At 53.4% G+C, this 20,217-nt stretch overlaps 1 protein-coding gene across 2 annotated transcripts in view; it reads left to right on the top strand.

The window, feature by feature from the left end:
* PDE9A (phosphodiesterase 9A) overlaps positions 1–20,217 on the top strand; it is an 86,582-nt gene that overhangs the window by 14,106 nt on the left and 52,259 nt on the right. For both annotated transcript variants that reach the window (XM_036351439.1, XM_036351440.1), the window contains exons 2-4: positions 12,747–12,817; positions 14,275–14,352; positions 17,402–17,445. In XM_036351439.1, coding sequence (XP_036207332.1) covers positions 12,747–12,817; positions 14,275–14,352; positions 17,402–17,445 — 193 coding nt within the window. The remainder of the gene's footprint in view (positions 1–12,746; positions 12,818–14,274; positions 14,353–17,401; positions 17,446–20,217) is intronic.

Here is a 20,217-nt window from a genome sequence, read left to right as displayed (position 1 = left end):
TGCCCCTGGTGGTCCGTGCGCTCCCATAAGGGGAGCCCCGCTCAGCCAGAAGCCAGGCTTACGGTTGGTGAGCACAGTGGCAGTGGCGGGAGCCTCTCCCGCCTCCACGGCAACGCTAAGGATGTCCAACTGCCAACTTAGGCCCACTCCCTGTAGACATCCACTGAGGGCTCCCAGACTGCAAGAGGGCACAGGCCAGACTGAGGGAACCCTCCCCCCAAGTGCACGAATTTCGTGCACGAGGCCTCTAGTTGTTTATAAAAGCTATAAAAAGTGATCACGGTCTGATAGACAAAAGGAATTTGAATTGGTCTGTTTTTCCTTGGGGAGGGGGCTCTAAATCAATAGTCACTCCAAGTGTGTGACTGAAAATATCAATCATTTGAGAACAAGGCAAACAGAGAATGTACACACCATTAAGGGACAGTGATGGGCAGAGAGGCCAGAGACCACCGCTACTGCCCACGCAGACATGCACTGATGCTCTGACTTCAGGCACCGCACACGTCTCTGGGCTTGGAGCCAGGTGGGCCCGAGTGTGCATCCTGCACCACAGGGACGAGGCCAGGCCAGCTTCTTCTCTCTCTGTGGCTCAGAGCCCTCCTCTGTGATGTGATGATGATGACACCAAGCTCAGGAGGTCCCTCTGGCCAGGGTGACCCTGGGGATGTGAAACAGCGGTAACTGCACTCGCTCTGGCCAACCCAGGCCCCACCTGTCACAGAGCCAGCGAAGAGCAGCCACTGGCTGAGGTCACCCTGCTGACCGCCCTTATTGCCGGCCCCACTCTCCCTGATGCCCAGAGTCAGGGCAGTGATTTGAGCAGTTTTAGCAACTGAACTGCTTTTTCTCATAAAGTTTTACATGAGATTCTAATACATGAAACTTATATGAACAGTGACATCCCACCACCCATTTACTCCACCAAGTCAGGTCTAGAGCACCCACCAGAGAATTAACGGGAGCTTGGGGGGGCCTTGTGTGAGGACGGGGGGTTCAGGATGTCAGCCATGGGCTCACGTTGGCCACAGCAGCAGTTCGTTTTGCTGGCCCCAAACGCTGCCTGAGGTGGACGTGGCCAGACCTGAGGCCCGGGCAGTGCGGCTCACCAACCAGCAGGCGTCTATGAGACATTCGGGTCTCAGGACAGCAGTCGTGCCTCCTGGGGGGACCTGACCCCAAAATACGTGTCCCCCCTCGAATGCGTTGATACTTAGGCTGTTACAGCTGAGAGCTGGCTTTGTTTGTCATTAGCGTCTCAAGGAGTTTACATAGACCTACTTAAAGGAAGGAAATCGGAACCCACTGCCCCCAGGACTCCCACCCCCTATGCCCTGGGGCAGCACTGGTCAACCAGAACACTCACTGCGGAGGTCAGAGGTCGGAGGTCAGGGTGTGGCTTCCCCACCAGAGCCAGACTCCGCCCACCTCCTGCCTGGACCCTGCCCAGGCTCCCGACAGCCCCCTCGGAAGGAGACCTGGGCCTGCACACCCTGCTGGTCACCAGTGGGGTCTTAAAAACGCACGGATCTGAGGGCCTTGAGGACAAGGTCTGGAGTTGAGAAATTCTTTAATAGGACCCTTTACCTCTATGGCAGCGGTTCTCAACCTGTGGGTCGCGACCCCTTTGGTGGTCGAATGACCCTTTCACAGGGGTCACCTAAGACCATCCTGCATATCAGATATTTACATGACGATTCATAACAGTAGCAACATTACAGTTATGAAATAGCAACGAAAATAATTTTATGGTTGGGTCACAACATGAGGAACTGTATTTAAAGGGCCAGAAGGTTGAGAACCACTGCTCTATGGGGAGGGCAGCCAGGCTGCGGCTGAATCTCAGGACCCAGAGTGGCTGTGGGGGTGGGGGTGGGGCATTACCTCCCCACTCCCTTCTCCCTCTGCGTGTCCTCAGGTGCCCTTGCTCCTCATTCTGTCGCTCGGCCTGCCCACCTGCGGCCAGCACAGAACCACGGAGCCTTCTCCCTGTTCCATCCCCAGAGACACCCGGCTCTGTCTTTGCTCTCAGTCTGGTGTTCCTGCCTCCATCCACACCCGCCTGCCCCCGCACCCCCCATTCTCTCTGGGTGCCTCCCTCGCATACCCCACCTCCCCAAACTCCTAGCTGAGTGCCATTTACATTCTGGCTTTTGTCCCCTGGTTCACTGTTGTTTAATTTTCTCATCCTCTTGGCTTAACGCCAAAGAGTATTCCGTCCAAATAAAAATGGTAAAGACCTTTTTCTCCCAGGAGAGTTTTATATAATCAGTGCAGCAGCTATTAGGAGGGAGCGTTCGGAAGCGAGTTGTTATCAGTTCCTAAGCTCTGCTGCTAGAACTGGATAACTTCTTTCCTGGTTACCAAAGCCCTGCATGGCCCCAGCCGGTTTGGCTCAGTGGATAGAGCGTCGGCCTGTGGACCAAAGGGTCCCGATTCAATCCCGGTCAAGGGCACATACCTCGGTAGCAATCTCCTCGGGCCTGGCCCTGTTCCGAGGCAACCAATCGATGTGTTTCTCCCACATCGATGTTTCTTTCTGTCTTTCCCTCTCTCTTCCACTCTCCCTAAAAATCAATGGAAAAATATCCTCAGGTGAGGATTAACAACAAAAACAAACAAACGAAAAAACCCTGCATATTCATTGTAAAATATTTGAAAAATGCAGAGCAGTATAAAAAGAAAATGAAATACCCGTTATCACACCACACAGAGGAGACGGCTAACATATCAGGATCTCTCCCACTGGTGTTTCTCCTATGAGTGCACGTGTGTGTGTGTGTGTGTGTGTGTGTGTGTGTGTGTCTTTCACCTAATTTTTTATCCTGATCATTTTCGCTCAGCATCGCATCAGCAGCATTTCCAATGTATTATTAAGCAGTCTTCAAAAACATGATTTTAATGCCTATGTAATGTTCCATGATGGAGACTAACTAAAATGTAATCATTTCATCCTTTGTGAGATGTTTAGCTTCATTCCATGGCATAAAGAAGACAAGAGGAGCATTCCTCGCTGTGCATCCTTGCCGGCTGAGCGACATCACAGGGCAGTGGTTTGGGTGTAAACCTGGGAGGCGACTGGCTCGCCCTGCAGATTTGCTGATTCATGAAGTGTCAGGCCAGAGCGGTGCCTGGCGCTTAATGAACTCTTTTATTACCTTGCTGTTATTACTTCCTTACGAGCAATTCCTAGAAATGGGATTCTGGGTCAAAGGGACAGAACACTGCCAAACCACTGTCCCCTGGGCTCTGTGAACGCACGTCCCTCTAAAGGCGTCCCCTCGCCAGCCCAGACAGCTGGTGCCGTCTCCTTAGTTCAAACAGGCTCTTCGGGATGATTGTAGATCTACGTGCAGTTGTAAGAAAAACTATGAAGAGCTCTGTGTGCCCTTCACTCGGGTCCCCCCAGTGGTGACGTCTTGCAGAATCGGAGCACAGTGTCCCCACCAGGGTACCGACCGTGGGACACCCCACCTGTCACTCTCACTCCCCCGTGAGCTGTGCTCATTGGAGAGCGCGTGTTCAGTTCTATCCCAGGCCGTCCCACATGTAGGCTCTCACATCTTCCACCACAGTCAGGACTCAGAACTCTTCCAGGCCTTTTACATCCACACCCATCCAGCTCCTACCCGACCCAGTCACCCTCGTCCCTACTTCCGGAAAGACACGACTCTCTTCTCCATTTCTATAATGTTGTCATTTCTAGAGTGCCATATAAATGGAATCCTGCAACGTGGAAACTTTTGGGATTGGCTTCTATTCACTCAGCTTACATCTCTTGAGACCCATGGTAGCGGTCGTGTGGATCGGTGGTTCACTCTCATTGCTGGGCAGCGTTGCAGGTGTGCACAGACCACACTTTAACATTCACCCCTGGAAGGGTGTCTGGGTTGCCTCCAGATGTTAGCGATTCACCCCCTTTTCACTGTGGCCAGTTTGATTAAACAATTCAATTTCTTGGAGGCCCGTGGTGCTATTTCTAGATGTCAGGATCCTTATTGGGGTTGGGTGGAGATTTCTGTGTCACACTGATCATGAGTCAACGTCATTACCAAGTTATGAGAGTAAATAAAACTGTGACGAAGTGTTAGGCTGAGATTTAAGGTGCTGGGGGAGCGGGGCGAGATCAACAGCCAGTGTGAAGAGACTGAGGAGGGGCCAGCAGGGAGGGTGGCTGGCAGAGGTGCCAGTTCTGATTGACGAAGGAAGGGGGAACAGAGCTCAAGCACACCCATAGGAAGCCCCCCCGCCCGCCCCCCCCTTCTTCCCTGCTCCCTTAGGACCCGGCATCACAGTGTCTCCAGGCCTCACCTCCACCTGTAGCTATTTAAAACCCCTTGGGGGAGAGACTGTGGAAGAATTATAAGGTGGGAAATTTTGCTCTAGAGTCCTTACTCCAACTTCAAAGGAGTGCTGTGGAAACTGTTGCTAAGGCAATTTCACAGTCGGTGATGGCAGTACCAGCGAGACAATGAATGTAATGGCATGTTTTACAACCACCAACCCCAAAGCATGACTTCCCTGACACCGTTTTTCATGCCTTCGAAAGGTAACACAGATGTTCTCTGTGGTTTTGAAAGGGCACCAACGCCTCACCTGCTTGGTGAGATCGTCGCGGGGTGGGGGGCGGGGGTGGGGGAGCTCATATCTGGCTTCACGGCAAAGATCCCGGGACCCCAGTTCCTCCGGCCCCCACCCTGCCCGGCCCCACAACCTGAACTTCCTTCCTGTGATAGTGGCGGTCTCTGTCTTTCCCAGCCTGCAAAGCTCAACCCAAACCTTAACTGCTGTAGGGCTGTCCTATTTGCCCTGGGTTGGGAGCATTTCATAACGTAGCCCCACAATTATCCGTGGGACAAACCCACAACTTCTGATGGTCGCTGACTTCATGCCAATCCAAACTAGAATGGACAGCCAACAAGGACGTTTTCAGCAGCTGCAGGGAGTTTCTGTTCAAATAGAAATAGGAGACTAGACCGGGGGTCTTCCCCCATCCCATGTGGAAGATGTGGAAGGATGTGCGAGCGGGGCGTTGGGGGGGGGGGGGGGCGCGTGGCTTCCTCGCTGTTCAGTCCCCTGCTGTGGTCATGACCCTCCTGCCCGCATCTCCTTGCTCAGAAGGCGTAACTTCCTCGGCCAACAGTGTGTGGGCTGAATGGGTCTGGAATGAGGAGGGTAGACGGGGCAGGGGCAATGCAAGTCATTTCACGTGTGCAGCCCACATTGAAGGGTGCCACACGCGTGCTTTCCCGGGCATTCCTGCCCGCACCCCATGGCAGGAGCCTCCTCAGGCTGCCCGCTCCCCGGCCGCCAGGCTCCTGTGTGCCTGGGGCCACAGAGGCCCAGCTCTGGACTGTGCACCCCCATAGCTCCTAAAACACCCCCAAAAGATAAAGGCAAGAAGAAAAAGGAGAGCAGATGCTAGACATTAAGACCAGTTTTTCTTAAAAAGCTTTCTTTTAAAACGTTTCCATGAGGGTGAACTCATACGTGCATTTAAATCACATCTGTAAGGGAACATATGTCCTTAAGTGCACGCTCCAAAACCCAGGCCTGGTCCCTGGCAGGAAGGGAATACAGCACCTGCTGGGCTGCACCCGCCCTGGCTCTGGGCACACAGACAAGCACGGCCTCCTCGTCTGGAAGCAGATGGTGTGGCAGCCACGGCCATCTGTGGTCAGGGCCAGGTGGGCGGGCAAGCAGGCGCTGGGGCTGCCACTCTCCACGGTCAAGAACGCACAGATGAGGGCTGGCGTGGAGTAGGGGAGGCCCTTGGGGGTGCACACCTCCCTTCCCTCCCGAGTGCTGGGGGGAGCCTGGGCGTGGTCATGCCCGTGTGCATCCCAGCCTGGGCAGCTTCCCTGCGGTGGAATCTGCTGCTGAATTAAAGGACTGGTGCCAGAGGGATCTCACTGGCAAGCCAGGAGAGGCCCAGGGCAGGAGGTCCAGCCCCAATCGGGAGGTGACCAGAACGAGCCCTGGCTCCCCGCTCAGGCCAAGGTGAGGAGGCCCCCATGCCAGGCCCCTCTCAGTGGTGGAAGAACCTCCCAGAGGTCTGGCACAGGTGGGGTGCCCCAGGCAGTGGGCGAGCGCCTCAAAGCCTCTGTTGGTCTCGCTGAAGCCTGGACCCCCCTCCTCGCCGCCCCCACATCACTGCTGACATGGCCCGCATCCTAGTTCCTGTCCAGCGCTCACATCATCGGAATCCTGTTTCCACTCCAGAACCTTCCACCGGCTCATTGTTTACCCGTCCTCTCCCTTGGAGACTCCCTTGCACATCTCCCTGGTGCAGCGTTCCCAAGGGCTCCGGCTCGGCATTGAGCAGATCTGCACGCCTAGCCTCGTAATGGGCAAACGCGATTATCGAGACCTGCCAGGCAGTCTGCAGGCATGTCGCGCTCCTGCCTCCTGGCACAACACGGCACAGCGTGTGGCTGCAAAGCAGGCCCTGGAGGGGCCCCTTCCCGATGCTCCCCTCAGTGAGTCCCTGGGTGGGGTGGCCGAGGGGGAAAGGGGAGCACAGAGCGCTGGTGCTTGTCAATAGAGCCGTGTCCCAGGAAGAGGCCTCTGGCCTCAGAACGGAGAAGCAGCCACTCCCGGGCTTTTAGAAACGGCTTCTCCTGTCTCTTTAACCCAGAGGCCACCTGGCGGGTTTGGCAGCCACCTGGCAGGTTTGGCGGCCACCTGGCGGGTTTGGCAGCCCTCTGGCGGGTTTGGCAGCCACCTGGCAGGTTTGGCGGCCACCTGGCGGGTTTGGCAGCCCTCTGGCCATCTGCTCCACCATCACCAGCCCTGTTTTCCTAAGTGTATTGGTCGAGGCGCTTGGATATCGAGAAACAGACATGTTCTTATGCCGGTTCAAGAGGCCTGGGTTTGTGTAGAGGTGGGGTCGATGGATGCGGGGAGGGAGCTCATTGAGCTTCTGTAATGACCTGGCAGGTCCCCAGAAAGAGCCCCAGGATCCAGGGTGCCAGGAAACCGGGGGGTCCTGGGCTCTCTGCTTCCCTCTCTCTGCCCTCTATGATTGGCGCCTCCCTCTTATCCTTCTTCAGGGACTGTTCCTCCTTATTCATCTGGGTGGCTCGCGTGGTCAGCTGAGGACAGACTCCCCGTGACCCTGCACTCACCCCAGTTGCCACCAGCTCCAGATGACTTAGTAAACGTTCTGGTGAGGAAAGGTGACTGGGCAATGGCCAGTCTTAGGTCATTGGGGTGGGGCAGGATCACCAGGAGCCGGGGCTGTAGGGAGTGAGCTGGACAGCCCATTGGTCGAGGCACCCCAGGCTGTGATGGTAATGGGCTGGCCGCTGCAGTCCCCTGGGTCTCACTCCTAAGTCCCCACCTGTAAGGACAGGCCTAGAGGGCCTCTGTCAGAATGGTGCCCACCCAGCCAACAGTACAGTCCTCACCGGAGCACTAGGCCCCACCTTCTGGGCTGTGCAACACCGATGGGCCAGTCCCAACCCTGAGCTGGGCCAGAAGGTCCAGCCAACCTGTGTGTGCTCCACTGACACGTACCTCCTTCCTTGTCTTGATTGGCTGTTGATCAGTCCCGACAAAGCAGAGGATCATCCTGCCGTGAGCGTGCCGCTCAGGTCGAGGCTCCCAGGCCTCCGATCCTGACGCTCCAGAGTCAAAGGCAGCCCTTCCCCACCCACCCCTGCCAGGAAAAACAGGAGTGGATTGGACGCTCCTTCCTCACGTTCTGGAGATTGTGCAGATTGAATTCCTACTAAAATCAGATTGGGTCCCGAACGAAATGTGGCCAGATGTTGTTCTGGGTGCATCTGGCAATTCGGAGACCCCTGAAGACCTGAGTCCAGATCAGGGCATTGGAACCAGCAGGGACCGGGCGACCCATGGGCACCTGGCTGGTATGACATTGGGTTCGAGCCGCAGGTGTTCCGAGTGATTCCTTTCAAACGTGTTCCCTCACGTATTTCTCATCACGGTCCTGAGAGGCGGGCATTTATAGCCCCATTTACAGAATGGCATACTGAGGCTCCAAGTGGTTATGGTCTTGCCCATGGGTCGGGGTAGGGTGAAACAGAAGGAGAAACTGGGGACAAGCACTGGACCCACAACTCCTGCCACAGCACCACTGCTCACGGCTGGTTAGAGTGTAGGTATCAAAAGACAGAGACCTGGTGCCGTGGGTGTTGTGTTCAGGTGTGAACACTGAATAACGGTGGCCTGGGGTCCTGACTGCCACTCATGGGCTAGGCCTGTGGGAGCCTCGCGTGTCTCCGTGTGCCTCAGTTCCCATGTGGAGATCCCTGAGCACAGGGCTGGGCCTGTGGCTCACGCTCGGTGAGTGTCAGTCATTCTGTGATGCAGGCGGTGGGAGGCTTCTGAAGTTCCCCTGACATTCAAGGCCCAGCTACTAGTAAATACGAGGGGAGATTAATATCCGGGGACGAGAGACCTCTGCCTTCTCATTTACTTCTCTGGTCTTGTTTTAATATCACGGGCTGCCAATCAAGCCACAGAAGAGTTTGGGGTGACCCGCTGTGCTCATTCATGAACGTTGGCCCCGATTTGCCTCAAGTTGGACAGCAGTACCAAATCTTTATTTTTTCCGTTAATCTTACTGCCTCCATATCTTATTTTTAAATTTCATTTTATTAAAAAAAACCCTTTTTTGTTGGTGCTCTTTGTTTCTGGATAAAGGATAAAGGATTTGCAAAATGATCCAACGTGTGAACAAAAAGCCTTGTGCCCTCCTGACAAGGCTGCCCCGGGGTGGGGTGTCTCCCAGGCCACCCAAGCACGTGTGCTGTGGGGCTGGTTCCCACAGCAGCAACACCTGGTCTAGGCGGGGCTTCTCCTGTGGAGAGCAGCTACAGTGTTTGGACAGGTTCAAGCCTCAGACTAATGAGAGGGCACAGTCTTCTCATGGCAAAGCCACTTTCAAGTCCCAGTTTAGAGGGCAAAGCCCTCCCAGCACAATTATAGACAAAGGCTGTACTTGTAAGTTTGAACCTATGGTCCGAACATGTGGCCCCATGTGCCTGAATGATGTGGACTTGATAGAGTTCAGGTGCATGTAATTAAGTAGGATCAAAACGCATGAGAATGTTGCAAACATCTAGACCCCGCCCTTACTTTGCCTCGTGGAATCTGGCTATAAAATAAAGACACAGCTTGTAGCCTGTGGCGCTGTCACTAGCTCTCCATCACAGAGGACAGCGGCCCACCCAGACCCAGCTTTTTTCTCTTGTCTCTTTTCTCAATCCTTCACCGCCCCCTCTCAGGTTCACCGAACCTGGCTAGCTGGCTCGGTATATATGGCACCCAACATGGGGCTGAGTATGCCATGGCCGTGCCTGCTCGCCACATTCTCTGACACCTGGAGAGACGGTAAGACGCTGCTTTCCCAGCCCGTCCGACAGAGGGTGCACCTGCTGCTTCACCCTGCCTCTCACCTGCCTGGCCCTGCTGAAGGCTCATTAACTCACTAAATAAGTAAGGCAAAGGCACAACTCTCACACAGCCGTAATATGATACGCGTCAAAGATTTTTATCTAATGCATTAGTTGAACAAGGGAACTGGTAAGATGTTCAAAAAGAGAAATCAAAGAACCATGCATTTATTTTTATTTTTTTAACCCTCACCTGAGGATATTTTTTCCATTGATCTTTAGAGAGAGTAGGAGGGAGGAAGGAGGGGGAGAGAGAGAGAAACATGGACTGGTTACCTCCCACATGCACCCCAACCGGGATCAGGGATCAAACCTGCCACTGAGGTATGGTCTGAAGGCTGAGGCTCTAACCATGACCAACCAGCCAGGATCAAAGACCCACGCGTTTATATGCAGAATATTGAAATGTGTTTGCCAATGGACACAGCATGGTTTGCCCCTGGAGACACCCCCTGGACTCTTCCTACTCCAGACTTCCCCACCGGTTGGCAGACGTGACCTGAAGGAAAGATGATTCTGGATCACAGGATAAGGCTGGCCTCACGTGGTTTGGCTGTTCTGTGCAGGGCAAGAGGGCCAGTCTGCCAGATGGCCCTTCCTGTGTTTGCTTTGCCGAAAGACTTCATAATTGGGCTTGTCAGCACTTCCATTATTTGCTGTCCCGAGGCTAGGAAGGCCAGCGCACAAAACTCTCTTACAAATTGGGGGAACTCATTTCTCGTCCAGCTCCCCAGAATGTCCCAAGGCCCCTGTGCCGCCAGTAGGTGAGGCCTCCCTTCCCACCTCGAAGGCAGGAGCCTGGGGGCCCCGGACCAGGTCAGTCCCCAAGGAGGGCTCCGCAAGCACCAACTCCTCGTGGTCACAAGAGTCTGGTCACCCCTGAGTAAATGAGCAAGACCGATATCCCCAAGTACAGCCTGGTAAGAAGGAGAATGTGTGCTCATGGAGACTTTGCAGATAACAGCTTTGCCATGAAAAGCAAAAACTTATAAAAGTTTCTGAATTAGGGGAGGGCAGGCAGTAAAACCCAGCGAGCATGTGAAAATGTTTCGTTTCGCTTTACAAAAGGAGCTGTTAGGTTGTTGAGAGTGACATATAGCTTCGGAGGAGAAAGAGCTTCCCTATCCATCCGGAAAATGAAACGTGAAAACGTCTACAGCGCGGCAGACAAGCACAGCACCGTGCCCGTCGTCCTGCTTCCGCGGGGCCTCGGGTGAGCCATCTCGTCACTTGTCTGTTGTTGAACTGAAATCCCAGGCGAACGGTACGAACATCGTCTGTATGAGGCCGTCAGACGCCGGCCCCCAGGGTCCTGTCCTCTGGGGCTCTGAGGTGGTCGGTCCTGCAATGAAGCCACAAACTGGCTCCAGCTGATCGCGGAGCCTCAGCAAGTGTCTGAGTAAAACACCCTCTGCGGTGACCGCGACCTGGGTTGCCCGTTTTACAGAAGATGAAACGGGAGCACAGAGAAGCTGAGTAGCTTGCTCAAGTCACAGAGATAAGAGGCGAGGGAGCCTCGAGGGCCATGCGGCAACCAGGACACCACCTCACCCCAACTGCTTTGTGGGGCGGGTGCTCTTGGCAAAGTCTGGGAGACCCCCTGTCGTAAGAGCTGCGGTCCCATTCGCGGCCCCCTCGCTTTCGGAGGTGCTGTTGTTGACATGACTCCTCTAGTCAAGTCCTCAGACGCCGTGATCGGAAGCTGTCTTGCCAGATGAGACTGGAGAGAACCCCGAGATCGTCCCCACCCCGTGAGCTCCGAGGGGCTGGGACGGGATCCCGACTAGACGTGTGGTGTCTGCGCACATGCGCCCAGGGGCGGGGACCTTTATAAAGGCGTCACGTCTGCCTTGGAGAACTACAACAGGTGGTGCTCCTGAGCCGGGCAGTGCCACCCAACCCGCCAGCACCCAGGACTTCTGCCCAGCGATGGAAATGAACATGACAGAGGTCCAAGAGGGGGAAGTAGAAATATCCCCGTGCCAGTGCGTGAGTGGCCAGGGCCGCTGGGGATGCGCTGCCATGAAAACATGGACCTGACACACGGTCAAAGGCAAGACTTCTCTGCAGGGGTGTCGGGTCCAGAGGCCTCGAGGAGCAGCTGCCAGTGAGTCCTGATGGCCAGGAGCAGGGAGAGGGAATACGGGAACCGGAGGAAGAGGAGGGCCGGAGGGGAGGGCCCAGGGTGGGGACGCTCGGGCCTGGAGTGGAGGCTGGGGATAGGAACTTGGCAAGGACTCAGCTAGAACACACAAACCCTAGAACCTCATGTGCCCAGGGGAGGAGGTGGACCTTCTATGGCCCAATTGGATCTAGAAACAGGTCGGTGCCAGGGTCCAGGGCTGAGCCAGGATAGCGGCTGCAGGGTGGGCAGCGCAGGCCAATGGCACCGTCACTGACAGTGGCCTTGTCGCAGTGTTGCCAGGCCATCAGCACACAGGACCTGGTGTTGGTCACAGAAGGGCTAAGTTTGAGGGGGAAACACCTGCTCTTTATAGTTCACTGTGTCTAATAAAGGACGATGCAAACTGAGCTTCGCTGAAAGTGGTGCCCTGGGCACTGACAAGCCACCACCCACTCAGGCTTGCTTCCCTCCCAGCCCAGCTCGTGCTGTGAGCAAGCAGGGCCCGGGTCAGGGAAACATTTGTGATGGAAGTGGAGCTTCGGCGGGGACTGGCCCGTGCGCTGTCAGGCCTGGAGAACAGCTCCCTGGGTGGACTTGAAGTCGCCCAGGGCGGGACCTGGGACCCCTTGGACAAAAGGCGCTGACGCCAACTCAGTCTCCCCCGTCCGGGTGGGAGGCACCCAGATGGTGTGCTCTGGGGACCATGGTTCACAGCACGTCCCTTCTCACTGTGATTTCCTGATTTAGTCATACATCAGCCCTTGGTCCTAAAAGGCAATTTTCTTAAAACTAACGACCTTTAAATTTATACATTATTATTTTTTTACATAATGGCCCTCATGAGGTCACTGGGGGCTCCCTGCAGTGAGACATCCCTAAGCCAAGGTTATCTGCGCTGAGCCAGGCTCCACGGAGGGTGGGCATGTGGCCGCCTGTCACCTGCGGGGGCGTTTACGTGGGCGGTCGCTTTGGATTTTACAACTCTTTTCAGTGGCAAAGGAATGAAATTAGTCACAACCTCTCTCCATGCACTGAATGACGTGTATTATGTGTAACATTCCAGAGCCCAAGGTTATGGTTTCTTCTTTTTAAAATAAGCCTGCGGGTTGGGGCCGGAGAGGAGCTCCCGGACTCTGAAGCCAACGTGGAGACCCACCGCCGCTCCTCCGCTCCTCACGGCCTGTCGCTCTGTCCCGCAGGTGGTGTTCAGCAAGTACTGCAACTCCAGCGACATCATGGACCTCTTCTGCATCGCCACCGGCCTGCCTCGGTGAGTGTGCAGCCGACCCGCCGCCAGGAGGGCGTCTCTGCCCCCGCCTCCGTGTCTTTCAGTTCACCTTGACCGGAAAAGAGGTGGGGTCGCCCTGGGGGAGGGCTGAGAGGGGCAGAAGGGCCACCTGGGCAACCCTTTCACATCTGTGAATGAAACCCTGGCGGTTTCGGCCACAGCCGGCACACTGGTGCCACAGGCTTCCCGTGTCTGCAGGGAGGAAAGCGTTGGGCGGAATCAGGCAGAAAGTAGCATCAAGAGTTTCCTTTCTCCTCCATTGACGCATCTGCTTTTGGAGGGAGGATGAAGGAGGGCAGCTGTGTCTGGCTTTGCCCGCCCCCACCTCTCCCATCCCCTAACGGTCCAGCAGGTGCCTCCTCTAGCTCAGGCGGGTCATCACAGATCAGTATTTGGGAAAAGACCAGTTGCCTACCTTATAGAATCGTCAGCATTCCCTGAGAACTGTTTTCCCAAATCAGCAGTGTCCTAGAGCAAGTGGGAAAGCTATCGTAACTTTTCAATTATAGAGTGATTGGGAGTAGCTTTGGCAGGACAGTTGCCTTTAAAGTCAGTATCCGGGTCCAGCGGGGACCACGGAGTCTTTCACAGGCGAGTGAGGAAGGCATTCGGAGCTGAATTACAGCAAATGGCAGGCAGTTTGTAGCAGCAAAAATAGCCACCGGCTGGGGCATCTTTTGTTAAGGGCTGTGCTAAGAAATAAATGTATGTTATTCTTTAGACCAGTGGTTCTCAACCTTGGCTGCACATTAGAGTCACCTGGGAATCTTTTTTAAATCCTGATTTCTGGGCCTCATCCTCCGGAAATTCTGTTCCTTTGTTATGGGCTGGGGCCACAACATTAGTAACAAAGAAACAGAATTTCCAGAGGATGAGGCCCAGAAATCAGGATTTTAAAAAGGTTCCCAGGTGATTCTAATGTGCAGCCACGGTTGAGAACCACTGCTTTAGACCAACCCTGAGGTTTGAGTGTCACCCATTGCACAGATTTTAAAAAATACGCAACTGAAGAGCAGGCAGCTCACCTACCGTGGCGCAGGCAGCCGCTCACGGGAGGACCCGGGGAGAGGTTGGAGGGAGACTCCACGTTTTCACTTAAAACTGTTTTGTCGGAGAGATTCGTGCCCATTTAGGTGGACTCCCAAAGGAATGAAGTAGGAAGGCAAACGATATACTGTTTATTCCCATTTCGCCCGTTTTATTTAACCTTCCAACTCAGTCAGTGAGGCTTTCTCCAAGTCCCATTTTAAATGACGGTGAAGTCCCCGAGCACGTAGGGTTACTCGGCCATTCCGCTTTATTTACAACCGGGCGGCAGGGCCGAAGCACAAGTCCGCTCGTGCTCTCGGGGCTCCGGGCGCCCCTCTCGCGCGAGGCCCATCCCAGGGTGCGCCCCGTGAGGCCGTCAGGTGAAGGCGCCGGCTTGGCGTGTCTTCCAGGAACACGACCATCTCCCTGCTGACCACGGACGACGCCATGGTCTCCATCGACCCCACCATGCCCGCAAATTCCGAGAGGTAAGCGGCCGGCGGCTTAGTTCGACCCTGTCCTCGTGGCGTCTCCGACACTTGCCCACACCCACCCGAGGATCTCTGGTTGTTTTTGTGATTTAATGCTGAAGAAATCTGAATGTAGAGCAAAGATGGGAGGGTGGGGTGGGAGGGCCGGTGAAGGAGGCTTGGTTCAGCTGGTTCCTTACCCAGGTGGTAACAATTGTAAGGGGGCCAGGAGCCCTGTGAGCAGGGACTGGTGTTATTACCATTTCACAGATGGGCAAACCGAGGCAAGGGGGCTGAGTGTCGAATAGTGGAGCCACCCCCTGTCCACCTGCAGAAGGGGAGCAGGACATTCCCTGACAGAGCCCCTGGGGACAGTTGGCATTTTCCCACCGGGACGAATCCTGGTGTTGAAGTCCTGGGGACTCCTCTCTGCACAGGGGGGGGGGGAGGCAGCCGGGGGAGGGGGGGTGGAGGGGAGGGACAGGGGAGGGGTCGGCAGTGAACACATTTTCGAATATGAGTACACTGTGTGTGGCAAGAGGAAGGAAGGACGAGGACTCTGAGCAGGGCCCCTCCATCTTTGTTCGGCCCCTTTGCCCAGTGCTCTGCAGAGTCCCCGACGGCCCCCACTTCATCCTAGGGGCTGGGCGAGGCAATTTAAACTGCATTCTCTGTGGGGAACACGAGTGCGATTGGGTGTGGGGGTGCCCCTTGAGACCCCAGTCTGTGTCTCCGGGTCCTCCTTGAACACCCCCTCCAAGCGACATGTGTGAATCTGGCCTGAGCCAGCTGGTCTGAGCCTTCGGGAGACAGCCTGCACCAGGCAGACCCTCACCTACCCAGCAACTGGAGGGCTCGCGGCTGCCTAATGGCAGGTGACCTGAGACCTCCCCTGCAGGCTTCCCCCACCCCCGCCAGGCCTCCCCCGCCCAGCGCACCCATCAGCCTCCCTGAATCTCACTCATCAGCAGCTTCTGCCCCCTGATTATGGGCTCCGGGCTCCCCGGAAGGAACGGTGCTAATTGGCTCCCTAAAGACGTCAACGAGATTCTTGTAGATCTCAGCCAGGCTCCGGCCTAACCAGAGCTCGCTGCAGAAGGAAAGCCAGCACGTGACCTGTCACCCAGGCTTGTCCACCAGACAAGTGATCTCTCACTCAGACCAGTGCCTTGTCAGTGCAAGCTGGTCTCTGATGGAGCGAAACCACATTTTTGTCTGAATTCAGTTGAAACAGTTTGTCTTTTCAGACTCTGTCACGCGTTATCTCTGGTCTGGCCCTTGGCTCTGTGGCAGCACTTCTCCACAGGGCGGCAGCGGGCGAGGGCATCTGGCGATGTCTGGAGATATTATGGCTGTCACATGGGGGAAGAGGGTCAGGGGGCAGCTCCATGGCCCCATGCACAGGAGGGCCCCACCACAAAAGCATACCCTCTTCTGTGCTGAATTCCTGCTCCTCCCACGGCCAGGACCCACTGAGGGCCCCTCCCTTCCCCAGGTCAGAGGATGACCAGACCGCATTTTAAACAACCTGCGACAGATGACCCAAGGGGGAGGCTCTCATTAACCGCGGCTGCGGGGCTCCCGCTCTCTCTGGGGGCTGGTCAGAAGGGAGATTGACCACCTGGCAGCCCTGTCCCCTGAGGACCAACAAGTAGAATAGACGCATCCCAACCTTGTTCGGACAGCGCTCAGAGGGACCTCGGTCCCGCGCTTCTCCCTGGACCGGGGGCCGTTCTGGCTGCCAGGGGGTCCAGCTGGGAACGCTGTGGCCTCTTGACCACGCCACCCCTCTCTTTCTGCCACAGCTGCGTCCAGATAGCTCCTCACGGGAGAGAGAAACAGACGCTCAAATAGCATGAGAAGAAGAGGGGCTGTGGCCGGGCACAGGGAGAGAGGAGGGGCCACAGTGGCGCAGCCCGTGTGTCCTCCACAAGGGCTCCTCCGGTTTCCCGTTTTAGCCCAGTCGTCACAGGTGTAGCGTTCTGGTGGGCGAAGGGCTGTGTGCCTGTGAGGTGGCAGACGGGCATCCCTCAGCCCAGGAGACAGGCCTCCTGGGTCCCGGCCGGGCTCCTCCTCCCAAGGAGGGCACCCAGGCAGTAATGTTTTCAAAAAAAGACAAATGCAATGGAAGTTCAAGGCAGTTTACCCCAGAGTAGTTTGCAGCAGTTCGTTGTTGAGGAAGAGAATGGCGAGGCGGCTCGACCGTGACCGAGCCAGGAGCTGACGGGTCCCGGCAGCAGCTTGCCTGGGTCTGAGAGCCCCCAGACTCTATTTGGCCATGGGATATTCAGAGTCAGGGTTAAGGACCAAGGAGCCAACCTGGAGGGGCCAGAAACTCAACCCGGGCATCTGGCTCAAGGGCCTGGAAGGTTCCTGTGACTGCTCGGTACATTCACTCTCCAGGTCCGGTCCCACGCCCACTTTTGCTTCAGTTCCCAGTTTGGGGTTCCCCGTTCCCCAGTTCACCCATGAGAGGTTTACCTGTGCGCATTCGCAGCTGAGATGGGCTCTTCAGGGAGAGTTGGGCTCCGTTCAGGATCCTGTGGCGATGGGAGGGTCTCTGCATAAGCCCATCCCAAGTCTGGTCCGTGGGGCGTCTGTCTTCAGCGCCTCTGGCTCTCTCCCCACCCACCACACCTGTGTAGAGCCAGCCTTGTCACTATTCCTAGAGCCAGCCGTTCCAACAGTGGTAAGACAGGTACTTTCTTTCTTTTGTTTTTTTAAATATATTTTTATTGATTTCAAAGAGGAAGGGAGAGGGAGAGATAAAAGCATCAGTGATGAGAAAGAATCATTGATCAGCTGCCTCCTGCACACCCCCTGCTGGGGATCAAGCCCGAAACTGGGGCATGTGCCCTGACTGGAATCGAACCGTGACCTCCTGGTTCATAGGTCAACATTCAACCACTGAACTACCCGGGCCAGGCAAGAACTAATTTAAAACAACAACAACAACAACAACAAATAATCCAGTGAATTCTAATTCACTTGAGCGCTTATCTCTGGGGCCAGGTGTGCCCGGCCGTCTCTGACAGTATCTCACGGTGACCTGTCTTCTCTTTTGCAGCACTCCCTACAAAGTGAGACCTGTGGCCCTCAAGCAACTCTCTGGTAAGGCCCTGCTGTCATTTTAAATATAAAAGAAAAAGAAGAAAGCTCCGGGCTACCCTGTGATGAATGTGTATTAGTTATGCATTAGCATCGAAAGCCGCATACTATTCCAGGATCTAAAGCCATTTATAACTGCAGAGACAGGCTTCTACTCTGCCCATGACAATTCCTCAGGGACACCCCGCCATTCTCTCCCCAGGGACTTAGCGGACACTGGGCGACAGTCCCCTCTTGTCCTCCTGAGATCAGTGCCTGCCCTGCCCATTTAGACTGTGAGCCAGAGAGGTGGGCCGTGTGCAGCCTGCAGCCTCAGGATGCCTCAGCCAGTGGTGCTGTTTCACTAAAACCCCATTTCCTCCCGGAACCGTACCACTCTCACTTATGTATGCCGTATGCATAAGATAACGGTCCTGTTGGGGTGTAGATTTTGATGAGCTTTGGAAAATGTACACACCCCTGTAACTACCCCAAAACCACGACACAGAACATTTACATCACCTGGGAAAGTTCTCAGGCGCCCCCTCCCATGAACCCCCTCGCTCTACTCCTGCTCTCTGCCAGCAACCGACCTGCTTTCTGACACCGAAGATGAGATTTGTCTTTTCAAGGGTATCAGATAAAAGGAATTACATAACGTGTGTGCTCTCCTTGGCTCAACCTAATGTTTTGGAGCTGTGCCCGTGTGTTGAGTGTGTCAGTAGTTCAGTCCTTTTTATAGGTGAGTCGTGCCCCGTGGTGGGAAGGACCACAGCTGGTTTATCCGGTCACGTGCTGAAGGATCTTTGAGCTGTCTCCATTTTGGGGCTTTATGAATAGGGCTGCTGTGAGTATTTATGTAGGGATGTATATTTTCATTTCTTTTTTTTAATATGTTTTTATTGATTTCAGAGAGGAAGGGAAAGGGAGAGAGAAAGGCAGAAACATCAATGATGAGAGATAATCATTGATTGGTTGTCTCCTGCACACCCCACACTGGGGATCGAGCCTGCAACCCAGGCATGTGCCCTCATCGGGAATCGAACTATGACCTCTTGGTTCGTAAGTCGATGCTCAATCACTGAGCCACACCGGCTGGGCTCTATTTTCATGTCTATGGGATTGAATGAGATTTCTGGATCATATGGTTAAGTATATGTTCTGTTAGGGTTTGGCCTGTAAATTTTTAGTAAGTCTTGAATTCAAGAAATGCGAGTCCAAGGGATTTCTCTTCTTTTTCAAAAACATGTTGCTTATTCTAGGTTCCTTTTATTTTCAAATAAATTTTAGAATCAGTCTGTCAATTGATACCAAAAAAAAAAAAGTCTACTGGGATTTTGATGGAAATTGTATTAAATATATAGAAAATTTGGGGAAGAATTACTGGTATAATGTTCAGCCTTCAGATTCATGCATATGGAATATCTCTCATTTAGGTTTCTCTTAATGTTTCTCTATAATGTGTTACTATAGTTGTCAGGGAAATGTTCTTAAATACATTTTGATGTATTTGTTACTAAGCATTTTCTATTTTCATGCTATTGTCAATAGATTTGTTGCATTTTTTCATTTCTAATTGTTTTTATTTTATAGAAATATAATTGCTATTGTTTATTGACCTCGCTAAACTATCACTTATTAAGTCCAATACCTTTTTGTAGATTTTCCAAGAGAGATTTGCTTCTTGCTTTTAAATCTAGATGCCTTTTGTTTCTTTTTCTTGCCTTATTGTACTAGCTAGGAGATCCAGTACAATATGTGAGAGTGTAGATTCGTGCTTTGTTATCAATCATAGAGGGAATGTGTGGAGTCTTTCACCATCAATTATGACGTTAGCTGCAATTTTCTTTAGATATCCTTTATCAGGGGTTTTTCTTTCTATTCCTAATTTGTTCAGAGTTTTCATTATAAATTGGTGTTGAATTTTGTCAAATGCTTTTTCTGCCTCTATTGAGAGGTTCATGTTTTATTTCTCCATCCTGTTCATGGCGTATTTTACTGATTGATTCTAAATAGTTAAACTAATCTTGCATTCCTAGTACAAACTCTATTTGGCCATGGTATATTTTCTACATTCAATTTGCAAATATTTTGTGAAGTTTAGGAGGAATATTGGTCCTAGCTTTGTTATTATATGTTCATCTAACCTCATAAAATGAGTTAGGAAGGCTTCCGGGGCCCCTGTGTGATTTTTCTGGGAGGGTTTGTATAGAGTCGGCCTTGTTTCTATCTTAAGTGCTTGTAGAATCCTCAGTGAATCTATCTGTGTGTGGAGTTTCCTTGTGGGAAGGTTTTAAATTATGAGTTCGATTTCTTTTCTTTTTTTATAATTTTTATTTTTTTAAATGTATTTTATTGATTTTTTTACAGAGAGGAAGGGAGAGGGATAAAGAGTTAGAAACATCGTTGAGAGAGAAACATCGATCAGCTGCCTCCTGCACACTCCCTACTGGGGATGTGCCCACAACCAAGGCATATGCCCTTGACCGGACTCGAACCTGGGACCCTTGAGTCCGAAGGCTGATGCTCTATCCACTGAGCCAAAGCGGTTAGGGCATGAGTTCGATTTCTTAACTAGATTAGTAGATTAAGGGTTTGTACTTATTTGGGAATTCATTTGAAGAGGTGGTGTTCATTTCCTCTAAGAATTTATTGGCATGATGTAGTTTGAAATATGTCCTTGTGATCCTTTTTATGTCCATAGGATGATAGTGAAATCCTCAGTTTCATCCAAAATATTAGTAATTTATAGCATCTCCCTTTTTGAGTTAATCAGTCTAACTAGAGATTTATACT

This window comes from Myotis myotis, unplaced genomic scaffold (assembly GCF_014108235.1).
Source record: "Myotis myotis isolate mMyoMyo1 unplaced genomic scaffold, mMyoMyo1.p scaffold_m19_p_2, whole genome shotgun sequence".
Classification (NCBI taxonomy): Eukaryota; Metazoa; Chordata; class Mammalia; order Chiroptera; family Vespertilionidae; genus Myotis; species Myotis myotis.
The sequence above is the reverse complement of the archived record's forward strand: the minus strand, read 5'-3'. Positions and strand labels throughout refer to the sequence as shown.